We start from the raw sequence: 17,433 nt of genomic DNA on the forward strand, positions 1-17,433 counted from the left end.
TATGGCTATAGTACTCTGGAGTTCTGTGTGTCATGAGAGATTGTCATGTGTAATAACTATGTGCACAATTATTCTATTATTATTTGATGCCAGTATATTTTATTATGGCTATAGTACTCTGGAGTTCTGTGTGTCATGAGAGATTGTCATGTGTAATAACTATGTGCTCAATTATTCTATTATTATTTAATGCCAGTATATTTTATTACTGCTAGCACACTGGAGTTCTATGCGCCGTGAGAGATTATCACGTGTAATAACTATATGCACAGTTTCTATATTATTGATAATACAAAGAGTGACCAAATAGAAATTAAACTAATAACAAACTAATGAATCAAATGAGATTTAGAAGCAGTTAAGTTGGAACACACTATTAAACACCCATTAGACATGACTGAAAATAACTGGATGAGGTAGCTTTTGTCTAAGGTTGGTTGAACTAAAATCCTGCTTTGAAGCGGCATAGTGTATTATGATTTTATTAAATGTATAACGATTTACTATAGTTTTGAGTAGACTGTTGGTCTGCACTGTGCATGTAAAACCCGGTTTGAGGCTATGTAATAAGACATATATGTTATTGTCTGTGATGTTACTTGTTTAAAAGCTCTCTGTGTGATACCCTAGCTCTCCATCTGTGAGCGTAAGCACTTTTCTGCAGCAATACATATTCGGCCTGACGCATCAATGGTGTCACAAATCCTCCTCTGTTTTAAACTGAGATTAGAGTTATTTCATCACTACTTCTACTTCCCACTATTTTTACATTGGTCAAGAACTTGCTACAGTCATCACATTAGAGTTAGAAAAGTTTCCTGATCACCGAACTCCTCATCTTCACCTTTATCAGCTTTTGTCTCTTCCTTCTCCTTTCTAGCCTGAGAATGTAGTATGAGTTGGCCAGGTTTTTCAGCCCTGCTCACATCCAGATTAATACAGTTAGCATTAGGACTTGGTGTGATATCTGCCTTTATGAGCAGTGCTCGAAGTGCAGATCTAAAGCACTGCACATCCAGGTTATTGTCATAGTCACCCTACCTTTCCCATGATAGATTGTATTGTGGAAAACAGAATCTCAATGTGATCCTGGTTGATATTAAAGGTTAGGAAGTAGTTGATGTAAGGGTAGTTGCTGAAAAGATATTGAGCAATGCTATGTACAGATTTGGCTGCTGACTCAAAACCGATGAAGGTTTTCCTATTATTTTCCACTAGCAGCTTTCAGCTTGGTGTCTTTAATTAGCATAGATAGCTTATGATATTGTTGAGAACTTCTTGTTTTGAGATGAAGTTCTGTCTTGTTATGGACAATTCGTGATATACCTGGGGTGTTGTAGTCACCTCTTAGTTAAATGTCACCTCTGGTGACATTTAACTAAGAATATGGTCTTACTGTTACGTTTATGACTTAAAAACTAGTGTGACAAGCATGCTTTCACTGCTAAACTCATTGCTCAATAGAAGGCTCTGATGCTGTGATGCACATCACTGCGATGTAACGTCGTGAAAACAACAGCCAATTATAGGCCTCACTTTTGCTCCATCGTAAGGATAGCTATTCGCCAATCTAGGGTTTACTATATCTATTACAATAACCAAACTGAATTGTTGTGAATTTTGTTGCAAGTCAACCTTTAAGGCTTGCCACCTATTTTTCGAAAAGTGTTGGTATCGATAACAAAGTCCAGGAAAGTAATCACCTCATCATCCTTGTGGGGGCAGACCATAATTAGATTTAATTGAAAAAAGATCAGAAGAATAGCAAAAACAAGATAAGTGGGGTAACTTTTGTACTAGTTTATGGTGCTCGAAGAAGTTTTACAAAGATGGACTCCTTTTAATTCAGATTTAACTATATTAAATGCAGCTCAACTTCTATATATCATGGTTAAATAATTGATTTATGGTTATTTGTGTATTATACAAATAACTAGGAATCAATTGGTTTAAGAGGTTTAGTATTTTATATTAAGAGGTCTAGTGTGACCAGACAGCTTAATACAAAATTAATTAGTTTGAAGATGTACTTTGTATGTTAAAACATCAGAGTGGCTTACGAACTGCTTCATTTCCTGAAGATATTCTTTGATTTCCTGACTGACTAGATGATCAACTTTGTATTGATTATTGTTCAGATGGTGGTTCTGATGAAAACAAATTTCAACGTCTTCTATTTTATTGTGTTATTTATCAGTTTTTGCATCTTCTCTTATCTAAATTTATCATGGAGAGTAACTAGTCACACTAAAAGTTAAACCATAACTGCCACCATCCTGAGTAGAAGTTTTTCAAATAGCAAATCAACTATGCTGATCACTATGGGCACACTATTTTTCATATTTATTGCCTCAATAAAAAAATTCCAAACAGTTTTGAGATTAATTTGCATTTTGTCCCCAAAACGATGTCATTTAGAACACGTCGCTATTTAGCGGATATCGTTAATTTAGTGGCGTAACCTAGCTTACAATTGGCCAATTAACAACGCTAGCTTATAATAAAATCGCGGTTTTTTGAGCTTTATTTTCTCGGCATCCAGCCCATAAAACATCCGGTAACAATCTACAAGCAGTGTTGCATGTCCTATCTACCTTTTAGGAAAGACTGAGAGTATAATACAGGCTGGAAATAAAAAAAGAATAGGTTTTAAGACACCCGTTTCGATAAAATCATTTCACCGCATTCTCTTATCTGCCGTGTCATTGGTCAACCATTTTTTAAATAGTCCTGGAACACAATTATATCTCGGTAAAGTTTCCATCGAAGGCAGACCTGTGTCTCACGTGATCTGCTGCTTATGCAACCTACGGTAATACAACTGCGCCAAGCAGTGTCAAAGTTTAGCGTAAAAGCAAGTTCCGCTCAACTCGCTACAACCCGCGAACATATTCCATTCTCATCCCTACGCTGCGAGTACTCGGTTGAGAAAATAATAAATAACGCTTCTTCATTGAGAATACATCGTGCATCATCCTAATTGTTGATTACGAGTGGTATATAGTCGACTTTGAGTGATATATTGTTGACTTATAGTGGCGTTTTGTTGATTGAGTGGTGTATTGTTGATTGTCTATTGTCAACTTACTGTGGTGCATTCTGTATTGTCGACTTGAGAGAGGGGTTTTGCTGACTTGGAGTAGTATATTGTTGATTTGAGAGTGGTATATTGTTAACTTGAGAGTGGTTTATTGTGGAATTTGAGTAGTATATTGCCGATTTAAGAGTGGTGTATTGTGGATTTGAGTAGTATATAGTTGAGTGGTATATTTTGTACTCATCCCGCTACCGGCCTGAGGTAAGCTAAGGTAAGATGAGCAGAAGATGCGCAGCTGCCAACTGTGAAGCTACAGACCATCTGAAGGCGTGGCCTGTGAGTTCTTCTCTTCAAATTCGATGGACTCACTTTGTCTCGACCAAAGTTAAGAATTTCAAATGGACTAGTAACAGTCGTCTGTGCTTTAGGCATTTCTCTACAGACTCATTCACCAACTATAATCAATATCTTACGATGCCTGGTGTCACGTGAGTATATTATTATGAATGATAAAATGTTATCAGAGATAAAAGTTGTTTTCTCTGTACTAAAGATCTTACACCACATCAGAACCAAGAGTTGCATATCTTTGTTCAAACGCATAAGTGTTTTTTTATTCCTCAGTGCATAATATTATCATAGTAATTCAACCAATTTAACTGTTCTGGTACTAGGTAGCTAGCAAACCCAAACTGATCGCAATGAGAAAAATCCAGCTGACTAAGCCAGAGCCAAATCTTTTCTGTAGAATTATCATGAATAAAAACCATATAAAAGATCCATGAGTTAATGGAGTCTAGCTGCATCAATAGCAATATTGTCAAGTCAGCAGCCTGCATTAATTAACATGGTCTACATTTCTGTGGTTGTTCACCATCTCATCATATATATATATATAGACAGACTGCTTACAAAATTTAAATGAAATACAATCTTTTGAAAATATTTTAGGCTCACATTCAAGGATGATGCTGTACCAACCATTCAACTTGCATCTGGCACATCAGTACCATCACCAAGAAAGCAACAACCTAGATCGCCTACTAAAAAAGAGAGCAGATTAGAGAAAAGGAGAGCACTTGCTCCCGAGTAGGTCACCTCAACCTGAGTTCAGAAGTATAACAACTGTCTATCTCTGCTGTGTTAATGTTGTTACTTTTTACTGCATGATTATTTTATCCCTCATACCTATGTATGAACCATTCTGTCTATAAACCTTATGTCATGTCTGCATGTGCCCAACTTAGTCAAGACAGCTGCCTCCACTTTGTCAATTTAAGGCTGGTTCACACTATTTCGGCGTGTCACAAACCAACCGCGTTTGCATTAGGAAATACTGCGTGACATATTTTTAAATTTTTGTGAAGAAACCTCTTTTTTCGCATGCGGGAATAAAAAATTAGTCCCGCAGCGACTATCATAAACGATTATGAATAAATCACGCTATTCACGGCCTGGAATTACCATCGCTGAAATGGTTCACATTTGAAAGGCAGTCGTCGATCTTGGCGAAGCATCGGGGAAGTTTTACAGCTGCTAACTTTCCCGACCTGTCCGCGATGATCGTCGATGACATAAATTCACGGTTCACATAAACGACGACCAACGCCAAGATATGGCGATATAGTGTGAACCAGCCTTCAACTAGGGATTTGCATGTTTGCCAGGCTCAAGATAGGATCAGTAACATACAGCATGAATAACTTTGTTTGCAGATGCATGTGTTGAACTCTTTCTATCCATGCAAGCTGAACTCTTTCTATCACAGCAGTGAAGGTAAATTATTATAGTCTGAATATATAATTATGACTGTTTAATGACTCACTATCACAATCATTACAAAAAATTCATATAGAAGCATCTCAGGGGAAGGGGGGAAATTACACTCATGTGACAAGGTGACATAATACAAAGTTCTCACAAAAGCTTATGCACTTGGTTCATCATTTTCAATCAGTTTTATACATGTCTTTGCATTAGTCTGCATTATAATTTTCAAGGATCCCACTACGACCACGTCTAACCACACGACCACCACCTCCAAAGAGAAAGAAGCAGCCAGACAATCAGTCGGCAGTCGCAGTAAGCACGATGACAGAATCTGTTTTAAGTGTCACCAAGAGCGTTTCAACTTTTGGATTGATCAAGTATCGCTCATCATCAACACAGTATAACAGGTGAGTTAGTAATATTGTAATAATTAAATGTTTGCATTTCATCTTTGGCTATCTTTTGGTTTCACTGACAACATATGTCCGCTGACCTCTCATAAAATGACCTCTGACCAAATGTTGTTTTCAAAAATTTCCAGTAAAGACATTGAAAAAATAGATAGAAGGGGGGCAGCTCAGCATCTCACTGATACCAACAGCTCAGAAAAAAAGTCTGATATTGATACAACGGAAGCAGCACAGCATTGTCATGGTAGCATTTGCCTAGATGGAAAATCTGGCGGCAATACAACAGAGGTTTGTGGGGTTATCCAAAATAAAAATTTCCAAACAAAGCAAACAAACCAGCCATATACAATCCATATGGCGTTAGTTTGCTTCAACCACACGAAGTTTGTTGCTTTTGTTTTGATTTTTGATGTTATGATCATCAATATGTGATCAGGCTGCCAACCCATGGCCACTCATTGGTAATGCTTTGGTGCCTCATCAAACCCCCATGTGTAAACACTTTCATCTATTACTAGGTTGTAACAGCTAATATGGTAGAACATGTGGATGATGATGCTGTGGGTGATATAGAAGGTAGTGTTCTGAAGAATATAGATTATGGAGGAGACGATTTCCTTGAATACATGGATGAGTTAGAAGATGATCTGCCAGTAGATGATATGGAAGATTCTGATTGGGAGCCAGACAGTGACTACGAGGATGATGATGCAGAAAAGGAAAACTACCAAGTCTATAAACAGGCGTAAGTTCATAATGTATGTGTACTATTGTGCATTTGGTTCACCCTATCATTGGCATCTGTGCCTCGGTTTAGGCGGGATAATTTGAGTGTTTTTCAGCTATGCTACAGATGCATAACCATCAGTTATTACTTTTATAATTACAGACAGAGATCATGGTACAATGAACCAAAATACTTGGTAGATCACAAGCAACTTCTAGAGGCACTCAAGTACTGTAGGAAGTGTGCGTGCCTTACCAACGTGGAGTCTACATACAGAGATGGAGGATACGTCAAAATGACAGCCGTTTGTGATAGCTGCAGACACGTGAGAACATGGGAATCTAGCAGTCGCACCAGTGGACGTGCTGTCATAAACATTTTGATAAGTGCGATGATCTTGTTTACTGGATGCTTGCCAACCAAGTTTCTCCGTGCATTCTCGATGCTTAGTATCATGGCTCCCTCCATGCGATCTTTTTTCAGACACCAACAGCACTACCTTCATGGGGCAAGTCTTTAATCTACCATAATGTTTATGTATGACATTTAGCACTGTTTGGTGTTAATAATTTTACCTTAGTCAACCAGAAATAGGTTGACAAAATGAAACGCAAGTATGTCCAATGTCATTCACATCATGGTACAATTGAGTCCTGAATGTATTCACCAATGTTCAAAACTCAAATGAATATTTACAGCAATTACTAGCTTGGTTTCTATCTAAACTCTATGCCTTTTATGTAATAATCCTGTATGTTTCATGTAATACTAGCTGTTTTTCTACACAGGTCATCAGGAATGTCTACAGCCATAACATGACAGCAGTACAACAGGCACTAGGTACAGAGCAGATAGATGTCAGCGGAGATGGAAGATTTGACACCCCAGGACATAGTGCCCTATACAGCACCTACACACTAATGGATGTAAAATCCTCTCTTATAGTGGCATCTCAGTTGGTGAAGGTGAGAACTGTCTCCAGTGAACATTATTATTTTTACTAGATTTGATAAATTGATTAGTTACCTACTTAAATGTTTAGCAACATATTCAGTGTTTCAATACCTATTGTGTTTGTTTTATAAGAAGACAGCGCCCAATAGTCAATTCAAATTAAACATTCTTACATATACAGGTCACTGAGACAACATCATCACAGGCAATGGAGAAGGAGGGATTGATCAGATGCCGTCGAGAAGTGGAAGATGCTGGTGTTTGTATAGGCAGCCTAACAACTGACCAGCACATCATGATTGCTCCTTACATGAGGAAAGAATGGCCAGAGGTTACCCACTATTTCGATCTATGGCATATTGCAAAGAGTGAGTGTTTAATTTAAAAGTTTGACTCTACAAGCACAATATCTGATATTTCTCTGAGATAGATAGAGTAGGTTCAGATTGCGCCAAACTGGTTATTTATAGCGTGTTAAGGCTGGTGGCAAAAGTGTTCTCCAACCTTTTGGAATTTTGTGGTTTATGCACTAAAGTTTGCTTATTGCCGCATGATGCCAGTTAATTGGATATAATAAAATAAGCACCATGCTTGATTTATTACAGTTGTTTCACTTTTATTAGATCTAAAGAAAAAGCTCTGTGAGTTTGCTAGCGTTGCAGCTAACAGAGTTGTTGGTCACTGGTCAGAGACAATAATACGCCACCTCTATCACGTTGTGGTAAACACAGAGCCCGGAAGTCAGCTTAGAATCGAATGGTGGAAATCAGTCACCAACCACATGTGCAACATTCATGTTCACAGGGATAACACTGAATTCCATCATTGTGTTCATGGTCCAGACACCTTATTGCCAGAACCAGATAGTGAAGGTTATCTTTGTGATCGTCGCTGGATTGATAGATGTAAGTAACATGGCTTTAATATTATGTATGTGTGACTGATGTTATACTAAATGAATATTAATTGATTACTTATTGCTATATATATATATATATATAGTTCATGTTACCATCATTGGCAAGGTATAGGTCAACTTAGGCCAAAAGTAGAATTGAAGCCTTGGCACTGCAATAACTAAATATTTTCTTGTTTTGTAGATAGCCTAACGGCAGTAAAACTAAGACCGATTCTTGAAAGAAAGGGCCTGATTGATGCCATATCCAAGGCTGGTAGACTAGCTACTTCCGAGTTAGAATCTTTCCATGCCGAGATCAACAGGAATGCCCCAAAGATGGAAGGCTTCAGCTATAGTGGAATGCTATCAAGGTTTGTACTAAAGTTGTGATTAATTCTCCAGTAAGTCGGTCAACAATGCAGTCAGTGGGCCTCGGAGACTGTTTATAGACTATGATGAGTTTGCTGTCATCACTCGATAGACAAATAGAACAGACACACGAGTACACCAAATCTATAACCTCTAGCCAATGGTAATGTTTGAGACACAAGCATTACTGTTTTGGCATGTCTCAGTCGATCCTTTTCGTGATTCACGGCTTTTGAAAATGGCGACTTATTAAAAAATGAGATCTTGTTTTGGTTATAGAGTACAACTAACTGTTATGTTACATAATGAAAACTGTAACAGAGATGTCAAGCTGAAGAGTGATGGAACGCCACTGGTTGTCGTTCAGAGGAGTAAGGCGACCAAGCAAGTACCAACTGCTGTTCATCGGAGACAAGATGCTACATATAGTAAGATTAGCAGACTTGCCACTGATAAAAAAATGTTCATACCAAACGAGGTATTTTTTTCCATGCTCTCGTAGGTTTCTCAAAGCTGCTTTAGTGATCACGACACAATTGCTTTCACAGTGGTTTTATGCAAACCCAGTCAATGTATCAACCATTTTGTAGTGCTCTTTCATAATTGTTGTTCTAATTTTGTAGATTACATTGATGACCTCTTCAAGGAGCTGGAAAAGCATCTCATTTCAGGATCAGAACCAGTGTATGTTGATGTGGAGCCGCCAACCCTAGCATCAACAGGTTTGTCATACAGCTTGAAAGAGATTGAAGCAAAACATCTACCGAGGATGGTTGCCACCAAGCCCCATTTTTACAGGAGAGTTGAAGGCGAGGTAGAAGAGATAGTCAGCAGTAGGGATGGTAGAGGAAGAGTGGGGGGTAGAAAAAATGCGGATAGAAATCGGCCCATAGTTTTCCTCTAAATACCCTGTGAACATTAAAACCATAACTGCCACGTGCAACTTTTATCGTATTCACCAGGTAAATCCGACATGCTGATTCGGATTTTTTACTCAAAATAAAGATTGGTCCACCAACTTTCAGAGTATTGAAGGCCTTTTTACAGCGTTTTAATATCGGTCTCGAAAACAACACGATCGGCTCAACAAGCTCCGCTCATAAACACGTGACGTAACCTAGCTTTTTAGGAATGGAATTTAGGAATGTTTAGACCGATCTAGAATAATAGGATAGGTGCTTTAAAATCCATTATTATCTAAATTCAGTCTTAAAAATAATTTGTCTTTTCTGAAAGGTAATTAAGCTATTTAACATTGCATATTTAAAAATGAGTTCAAAAACCGTGATAACATCGCTAGCTTGTGATAAAATCGCGCTTTTTTGAGCTCATTTTTCTCGGCGCTCAGCCCATTTAAACATCATGTAACAAGCTACGAGTTGTAACAAGCTTTATTTTTATTTTGAGTACAAAATTGGAATCAGCGTGTCTGATTTTCTTAGAAAATATGATAAAAGTTGTACGTGACAGTTATGGTTTAAGGCCGAAACTTAGGGTGACAGATGACAATTTTTGTCAAATTTTCTATATTACAGATTTATGAAGCACTGTAAGTAGTAGAATGTGCTCTTTCAACAGTTATGCATTTTATTGACAAAAACTAAGACAAAACTCTACAAAAAGCTTTTTATTGACACCCTGTAATAATACAAACCCCAAAAAAACCGCAAAAAATGTGACCCTTATGACCTCTTTATTTGCATAATAAATGGCTCCTTATCGTTTTGCAAAGCTCTCAAACACTCTCTACTTTTATATTTTGATCTACATTGACGATATGGTGAAGTCATATTCAGCCATTGCGTTTGGGAAAAAGAAAAGAAGACGAGTCTTTCCATCTAGAAAGATTGATGACGAGGTTAGCATTTTCGTTTTGCTATTTTTTATTAGTAATTTCTCCGATTAAATTTTTAGTTAGTATGACTAGTTTTAATTAGTTACTAAAAAAATTTTCAGCTACTATCTTTCATCTTTTCTACTATCCATTTCATTAGGCTAACCAAACAATTCAAATAGTATCCATTATAAAATATTGGTTATGTATCGACGATACCGAGTAGATGTTATGCTATTCGATACGAAACATTAACATTGAAGGTTTCCTATTAGGCCTTTCTATCAGTGGTAAAGTTAGCTGTGTTGCTTCAGTATGCTGTATACATCGCAGAATATGAACCCAAGATAAATATGAAGTCTCAGCAAAAAATAATTATCTGCAACTAATAACTTCTAAGCATAAATTAGTTTTTATTTGTAGAAAGTTGATGCAACCACACCACCGCCGAGTACATCTCTTCTCTCATCAGCACCATCTACATCTTATGCTCCAGTTTGTGCTGATCCAGATTCTGCCGCTGCCACTCCAGTTTTTGCGTCCAAGCACAAGCTGGAGACTTTCAGGAAGTATCTTGCTAGCTCGCCTGTTTCTGCTGGTGCTGACACTACTTCTGGTGATACCGCCGCAAGCAGTGTCAGGGCAAGCAGCTTTAGGGTAGTGAGCGTGAAATTTTTATATAGCTTAGTTTCTCATATGTGTTCCGTCTGTCGTAGTACTAATGTAGGGTTAGTTGAGACTGATAGGGTATATGGTATGTCTATTTTATTTGAAGTAGTTTGTAACGATTGTAAGACCGTAGTTATGTCGCGGCACACATCCCCGAGTGTGGTAAATGGTAAGGCTTATGATATAAACGATAGATTTGTTTATTCTTGTAAGAGTAACAGGGTAGGTTATGAACAGGCGTGCAGCTTTATTTCGGATTTAAATTTACCACTGCCTATTACGAGTGCCTCATACTTCGCTATGTTAGGTAAGTTAGCTACTGCATGTTCTACAGCTTTAGAGGCTTGTTTTAGAATCATTAGGAATATTGTAAAGGCAGAGTATCTAAAGCTTGATAGACGTAGTACTGATGTAGATACTGTAGATATAGCTGTGAGTTACGACGGTGCATGGCAGAAGCGTGGACACACTTCACGCAATGGTGTATTTGTTGCTATAGATGTTCTTACTGGATATGTTGTAGACTTTGAAGTGATGTCAAACTACTGCCAGGTATGTGAGTAAGGACCGAAGAAGGATGACAGCGATTACGACGAGTTCTGGAAGAAACGCCAAGATGCTTGCGAGAAGATCCATGACTGCTCGAGCGGTGCTATGGAGAGAGAAGCAGCAAAGATTATCTGGCAGAGATCTACAACAGGGCCTTTACGTTATACTGTTTCTCTTGGTGATGGTGATAGTGCAGCGTATGATGCGGTGTGTAGTCTGAATGTGTATGGTAATGTCAGCGTCAAGGAGGCGTGCATAAATCATGTTGCTAAACGTTTGCCAACTCATGAAATAACTCAAGTTTCATATAGTAAATCGGCGACGCCTATTTCCGGGAAAGGCAAGCTTACAGAAACCTTGATGACCTCTTTGCAGTCTTGTTATCGCAAAGCCATCAGTCGGAATCCAGGTAACATTGATAGAATAAAAAGAGAAATTTTGGCCGCGCCGTATCACATCACGTCTGATGCCTCGCACCCGCAGCATGATTATTGCCCTCGTGATAGCTGGTGTTGATATAAGAATCCCAGCAAGTCATCTTCAAAACCTGACTGACCAAATGCGATGTTGAGTGTGATACGAGAGATTGTCAGACGAGAGATTGTTGGAGCGGTGTGCGAAGGTTCGTACGCAGAATGCGAATGAGTGTTTGAATGGGGAAATCTGGCGACGTTGCCCGAAGACCCAGTGGCATGGTGAGCATGCGGTGACAGTGAGCGCGACGATGGCCCTGATGTTCTTCACTAGTGGTAGGACTGAAGTATTCAAGGTACTGAAGTATTTTGGTTTGCTTGTAGGTGAGAAGTCATTGCTGCATGCAAAAGTTAAAGATGAGCACAGATTGAAGAGAAAGAATCGGAAATCGGTAAGGTTTACTTTCTTTCGCAGTTGCTTGGTTTCATACTCTTGGAAAGGTGGAGTAGAAATCGAACAACTGCCGAAGTAAGTCAACAGCACGTCGCACGACTACTGAGCAACAGAGAAGCGGCATAAATTTTTTTTTCAAAGTCGTTTTTCTCAAATGTGCTTTTTCAGTGACTCCATATGCTACGTGAGACTCTTCTTTATATAAAGTATGTAATATTGTCATGAGATTTTACTTGTATATTCAGAATTTTGTGTAGAATCAGGTGATAGTAACAGATTTTGGCTAAAATCTGCACCTTCTTTGTTATTGTGTAAATTATAGGTCAGTCTTGTAAGATCGATCGGCATAAATTTATTTGTTCAAAAATGAAATTTTGTATTCATTATCAAAATTGTTTCTATGGCTGCTAGAACCACATTCTGAGCTTCAATTTGACACCAAGAACAAGCATTTTGGTGTAGCAGCTTATTTACTAAATCGTCAAATGTGAGGCAAGCATTACAGGTTTCAGCTCGTTTCTTGTTTGGAAAGCGGTGCAAGGCCAGATTTTGGCATTTCTCAGGATTGCTTGAACATTCATAGGCACAGCACCCACGGCGACTTGACTTTTTATTGGCCTAAACATTAACAATACATACATGTAGTAGAATGAATATAATTACATTACTTCGAATGAGACAAAAAAAGGCATTTGATCAACCATGCCAAGCTAGATTACAACCCTACCAGCTGAGAGACAAGTATGTAATATATGTTGTTGTAATCAGTCTAAACAATCTTTCTTTTGATAGTCCCATTCATTCACTTCACTTTCAATTCCGAATAATCATAAAAAGGTATGTTCGTTGTTATGAGACCATGATAGGACAAGTAAGTTGAGTTGGTAAGGTAGTTAGTTTGTTACCAGTAGCAACATGCAACGTGAACCAATGATATAGCACACGCGCAAAGGTTAAGTTGATTTAAGTATTTAAAATTTTTATTTTGGGTTCACATACCTGAGGTGTTGTAGTCTTTTCTGCTGACATTTTACCGAGAATTTAGTCTTATTGTAACGTTTATAACGACTTATAAACTAGTAGCACAAGCATGCTTTCACTACTAAACTCATTGCTCAGCGGAAGGCTCTGTTGCCGTGATGCACATCACTGCGACTTGACATCGTGAGAACAACAGCCAATTATAGGCCTCACTTTTGCTCCATTGTAATGATAGCTATTCGCCAATCTAGGATTTACTATATCTATATCTAAACTCTCTTTGCTTATAGCAATCAGCAAGACAGTTGATAGATCAGCAAGATAGTTATTAAAGGTTGATTTGCAATAAAATTCTCATAACAGTTATTTGGTATCAAAAGATTCACCGTGTCTTACTCTGTTGTGTTGTAGGTGCCAAATATGTGGAAATGTGATAAAAAGCTCTTAAAAGCTCAAAAAGCCGCCGTAGATTGGAATCTCTTTATTTCGATGACGTAGCCATGAAATTTGGTTATTGTCTTGTTACATGATGTTCTCACGTGAATTGAAAGGCCAATAAAAAACTCAATATAAAGCTTATCGTAGTACTAGTTTATGACAAACACTTCGGGTTTTACCGAAGACCCCTTATCAAATATAGATGCTTACTACTTTACGGTTTTGTTTCGGCATTATTCAATCGTCAAGTCGTAATCTGATCATGTGACCCAATACTTCGCAAATAATTTTTGCAGCACTTTGAATATCACAGGTGACCAACGGACTCGTCATGATTATCGGACAATGATATGTACTTCTTCGAGCTAAGGTTAAAAAGTTCAATGATTTTTTATGGTAAGTTATAATATATCAGTGCTAAAAGTGACAGCATTACAATGACGATAAAACAGACTCGTAAGAACAATAGACAGTTTTATTGAATGCGTGAAGTATATCTGTGAAAATATTTCAACGAATAAGGTTGCAAGAAAGTCTAAACAGAAACCATCGCTCAGAACTACATCACATTTGAACCGCTTTGGAAAGGGAATCCAAACTACAGCGATCTGGTGTGGCTACGATTTTCTGTTGGTTTTTGAGCTTTTAAGAGCTTGTAATCACCTTTCCACATATTTTGCACCTACAACAGAGTAAGACATGGTGAATCTTTTGATATCAAATAACTGTAATGTGAATTTTGTTGCAAGTCAACCTTTAATAACTATCTTGCTGATCTATCAACTGTCTTGCTGATTGCTATAGGCAAAGAGAGTATGTTGCCAATCGGCATAAATTTCTTCGTCGTCTGTACTGGGAAACAGTGCTCTGACATAAGCATATATGCAGGCAGGTAGTGGCTTTCTTTCACCTCGTTTCAAACTTGGGTATGCCCAAAATATTAACGACCTGTAAGCGCACAGTCTTTTTTGTTCATTAATTAGTCTGGTAATCTGTTCTTGGGTTAGATTTGGGCCCACTTGAAGCAATTCAGCATCTGGTCTTTGTGGTACTGTAATGATAGGAACAAAGGTTAAAAACATAGTCCACGCATGCTAGGTTGAGATTATGGGTGATTTTCAACCCATCATGCTGGCTGTAGGTAAACTTTTGCAATAAAATATCTACAATATTCTTGTAAGAGGTAGCATTATAGAGCTGCATAATAATTTGCTTGAAAGATTAAAAACATTATAGGATGAGGAAGGGATTTGCTAAACAGCAGACATGTCATGCGACAAATCTCATTATGCAGTGCAAATCAAAACACACCATGGTATGTACAGTAGTTGTGCCACATGTTTCTTAAGGGGGCATACATCATAAGTTCGCCAATGTTGGGGCATGATGTAATGCAGGAAATCTCTGGCCCTCCACTTCTTTGCGTGTCCCATATAGGATGATTCCTGCAGCAGATGTTCATGTCTTCTTTAGGCCAAGCCTGGCATCTCCCACAGCCACACCATTCCTCAACAGGTCTTGGTACATAAACCTGGTAAGGAAGCAAATGTTTTAGTGACAAGAGGTTGAATACAAAGCGGCTTATCTTTACATACATGTACAACTGAGTCTCAAAGTGAAAAATTTGGGGAAGCTAAGTCAAGAATATTAAACTCAATAAATTTATTGACAACACAACATGATGATGAACAAGCCGATATATTCATTTGTATGTATGTATATAATCCAACGAAATCTAATAAAATGAATGATATAACTGCTTTGTACTTTATAACAAATATCGCATTTTTTCATCAATTATTTTCGATAAATTAAAAACAAATGAAATAAAAATAATATTACTCACGTTCACAACCTCGTTATCTTCCATCCTAACAAGAGGTTCAGCCACAAAACCATGCATACCTTCATCCATGGGTACTTGGGTTCCTGCCATTGAGAGCGTTATCTGTATAAAGCGATTTCCGAGCGTCTCGATAAGAATTTATGAAAAATTATGTAAACCTGACCTTGACCTTTGGAGATTTGACATCTGTAACGTCGATTTTCATTGGTAAGCTCGCAGAGCTATTTGTTTCTCAGTCGACTAAACATCTCCGACTTGCGTCCATAAAAAGCTAGGTTACGTCACATGTTTATGGGCGGGGCTTGAAGTGTCGTTTTCGACCCCGATATTGAATCGCTGTAAAAAGCCTTCAAAAACAAAAATGACTTTGAAAACTAGTGGACCAATTTTTATTTTGATTACAAAATCGGAATCAGCATGTCTGATTTACATATGAAAAAAACAAAAACACTGATCGTGGCAGTTATGGTTTAAGGTTTTTGTAAAGTCTTCATGTTGTAGAACAGAGATTTTTCATAGTTTGGGGGAAAGACTCAGCATATTTTACCCTTTTCTTCTCTGATAATTCCTCATCACCATATGCTTTGCCAGTTTTAATTGAAGCTACACTTAATACACATCTATTAGTACTGTACTAGTAGTAGATTTACTAGTGTAACATTATAGTTGTAGATTTATTAGTGTACCGTTACAGTAGTAGAGCTATAAGCATACAATTATGGTGGTGCAGTTATTAGTGTATCGTGATGGCAGCAGACTTACTAGTTTTCTATTACAGGACTAGAGTTACTGGTGTGCCATTTTAATAGTGAAATTACTTGTATATCCTTATAATGCAGTGCACATTCTCTTATCAATATTTTCATAATTTTTAGTCGTTGGTTTCTTTGCAGCTCAGTAAAACAAATATTGCTTTACTCTAGGTGTCAATTCTGTCGCTCTAGAACATTCTATCTGTTTTATTTTAAAGGCAAATATGTTTGGCCATGAATTTATTCTTACAGGTCCTAAACTCAATTGTTGCAATCCTCTTAGTTAACCACAAATAATGTGATTCTATACTTATATATTGTCGGTGTATTTACATGTATCATAAGGTAAATACATGCACTCATGACAGTGTGTGAATAACCTGTATGCTCTGATAGCCCAAATACTTTCACTCAGTCCCTTTAAGGTTGAGTTATTCATGTTCAACTGTATGTTTTATTAGAAATGTATTGTTGCAGGCCATGCACGCCAATACCAGAAAGGGATGAAGACATAACCACACTGTTCATGGACACGCTAGTCACTGACAGGAAGTGAGTCCCAATTTGTTCGATCGTTGTTATGTTCATACATACTGTATTTCTGTTAGTATTTAAAGTGTATATAAAGTGTACAGGTGATGACGGTATAAGGTGTACAGTTGATAACTGTATAAAGTGTACAGGTGATGACTCTATAAAGTGTAGATGTGATGACTGTGTAAAGTGTAGAGGTGATGACTGTATAAAGTGTATGGATGATGACTGTATACAGTGTACAAGTGGTGGCTGTATAAAGTGTACAGGTGATGACTGTATAAAGTGTACAGGTGATAACCGTATAAAGTGTACAGGTGATGACTATATAAAGTGTACATGTGATGAATGTGTAAAGTGTACGGGTGATGACTGTATAAGGTGTACGGTTGATAACTGTATAAAGTGTACAGGTGATGACTGTATAAAGAGTACAGTGGATGACTGTATAAAGTGTACAGGTGATGACTGTATAAAGTGTACTGGTGATGACTGTATAAAGTGTACGGGTGATGACTGTATAAAGTGTACAGGGGATGACTGTATAAAGTGTACGGGTGATGACTGTATTAAGTGTATGGGTGATGACTGTATAAAGTGTACGGGTGATGACTGTATAAAGTGTACGGATGATGACTGTATAAAGTGTACGGGTGATGACTGTATAAAGCGTGCGGGTGATGACTGTATAAAGTGTACGGGTGATGACTGTATAAAGTGTACGGATGATGACTGTATAAAGTGTACGGGTGATGACTGTATAAAGCGTGCGGGTGATGACTGTATAAAGTGTACAGA

General features: G+C 37.8%; 1 protein-coding gene across 2 annotated transcripts; it reads right to left on the bottom strand.

The window, feature by feature from the left end:
• Positions 1–12,496: 12,496 nt before the first annotated feature.
• Positions 12,497–15,501, bottom strand: LOC137398989 (uncharacterized). 2 transcript variants are annotated; one of them, XR_010979093.1, is made up of 4 exons: positions 15,350–15,501; positions 14,815–15,034; positions 12,812–14,554; positions 12,497–12,702 (listed from the first exon to the last, which is right to left on the bottom strand). XR_010979093.1 is itself a non-coding variant. In XM_068085157.1 (3 exons), exons 1-3 carry the CDS (start codon positions 15,437–15,439, stop codon positions 14,283–14,285), a joined length of 582 nt encoding a protein of 193 aa, XP_067941258.1. In that variant the 5' UTR covers positions 15,440–15,501; the 3' UTR covers positions 12,682–14,282. The 2 variants fall into 2 exon arrangements, 1 of the variants encoding a protein (XP_067941258.1); XM_068085157.1 differs by having other exon boundaries at positions 12,682–14,554.
• Between the last annotated feature and the right edge of the window lie 1,932 nt (positions 15,502–17,433).

Source organism: Watersipora subatra, chromosome 6, assembly GCF_963576615.1.
Source record: "Watersipora subatra chromosome 6, tzWatSuba1.1, whole genome shotgun sequence".
NCBI classification, from domain to species: domain Eukaryota; kingdom Metazoa; phylum Bryozoa; class Gymnolaemata; order Cheilostomatida; family Watersiporidae; genus Watersipora; species Watersipora subatra.

What these genes read in the sequence shown, in the direction of transcription:
- LOC137398989 (XM_068085157.1), bottom strand. Translation starts at nt 15,439, where the DNA reads ATGGCAGGAACCCAAGTACCCATGGATGAAGGTATGCATGGTTTTGTG. An exon ending in AAGATAACGAGGTTGTGAAC is followed by an intron (nt 15,035 to 15,349) that starts GTGAGTAATATT and finishes CTTCCTTACCAG; the next exon opens with GTTTATGTACCAAGACCTGT. An exon ending in CAACTACTGTACATACCATG is followed by an intron (nt 14,555 to 14,814) that starts GTGTGTTTTGAT and finishes CTATCATTACAG; the next exon opens with TACCACAAAGACCAGATGCT.